The sequence below is a fragment of the Charadrius vociferus genome, unplaced genomic scaffold, assembly GCF_000708025.1.
Source record: "Charadrius vociferus isolate BGI_N301 unplaced genomic scaffold, ASM70802v2 scaffold2424, whole genome shotgun sequence".
NCBI classification, from domain to species: domain Eukaryota; kingdom Metazoa; phylum Chordata; class Aves; order Charadriiformes; family Charadriidae; genus Charadrius; species Charadrius vociferus.
In genome coordinates this window covers 4,906-5,964 of record NW_009648107.1, presented here as the reverse complement: position 1 = coordinate 5,964, position 1,059 = coordinate 4,906, and the positions used below count along the sequence as shown (strand labels likewise).

General features: G+C 57.9%; 2 protein-coding genes across 2 annotated transcripts in view; one reads left to right on the top strand and one right to left on the bottom strand.

Moving 5' to 3' along the window:
• LOC104285435 (LIX1-like protein) overlaps positions 1-569 on the bottom strand; it is a 10,256-nt gene extending 9,687 nt beyond the window's left edge. Inside the window, exon 1 of the mRNA XM_009883889.1 lies at positions 523-569. Within this exon, the coding sequence (XP_009882191.1) occupies positions 523-569 (47 nt within the window). The remainder of the gene's footprint in view (positions 1-522) is intronic.
• PEX11B (peroxisomal biogenesis factor 11 beta) overlaps positions 568-1,059 on the top strand; it is a 4,656-nt gene continuing 4,164 nt past the window's right edge. The window contains exon 1 of the mRNA XM_009883888.1: positions 568-572. Coding sequence (XP_009882190.1) covers positions 568-572 — 5 coding nt within the window. The remainder of the gene's footprint in view (positions 573-1,059) is intronic.

Below are 1,059 nucleotides of genomic sequence, written 5' to 3'. Positions count from 1 at the left end.
AAGGTCTCCCCCCAGCTCCTCTTCTCCGGGCTGAACCCCCCCAGGGCCCTCAGCCACTCCGCATCAGACGTGTGCTCCAGACCCCTCACCAGCTCCTCTGCCCTTCTCCGGACACGATCCGGCCCCTCAATGTCTGTCTTTTGATGAGGGTCTTGGAAAGGTCTCTCTTTCCTCTTTAACTCTTCTTCCCTCCACGCAGACATTTGGTTGAGCTTCAGCAGTCTCTGATGGGACATCTCCCTCCTCACCTGCTCTCCAAGTCTGCAACTGCAGAACCGCACACAAGGAGCCTTTGTCGTGTTTCCAGAGCGCCAAGCCTCCAGCCTCTCCCTCCCTGCGAGTCCTCACCCACCGCTCCTTCAGGGGAATCTTTAGCTATTCCTCCTCCCTTGTGACAGAGGATCCGGGACCTTCGGTCCGGAGGATCTCTGTGAAGACCCCGTTTTCCTCCCGTTCATCCTCTCCAGTGGCACACCGCTGGCTCACCTCCACCCACCACTCTTTCACTCAGCCACGCGGCACCTGAAGGAGAGCACATCTCCCCCACGCACGGCCATCACCGGCGCCATGCTGTACCGTCCCGCTTTGAAGGGAGACGCTCTCCCTTCTCTGATGGGGGAGAGCATCCGCCCGTCGTTTCAGCAGCCAGTCCAGCTCAAACCGTAACACGTATCAATAATACAACGATATTAAACCAAAATCCTGGTGAACTCAAGCTCATCCTGGGGAAGATAGAAAGCAGAAGGGTAGCACAGATCAAGGAAAATGGGTTAGGACGGGAAACCCAGACAAGGGAGAATTAACGGGGAAGGAGGGATGGGATGGGAGAGTCCCAGACAGGGCTGGAAGGAAAAAGGGGGAGATGACAGGGGAATCCCCCCCTTTCCCGAGAACACCCCAGACCCCACAGTGATGGGACACGGGGCGCCTGGAAGGAAGAGGAAGGAGAAGGGGGTGAAGAAGAGCCCCGACACGGGGGGACTCCATGGCTGGGGAGGGGGAATAAGATAAGATGGAGGGAGAAACTGGCTGAAGCTGATGAGGAGGTGGTCCTGGGGG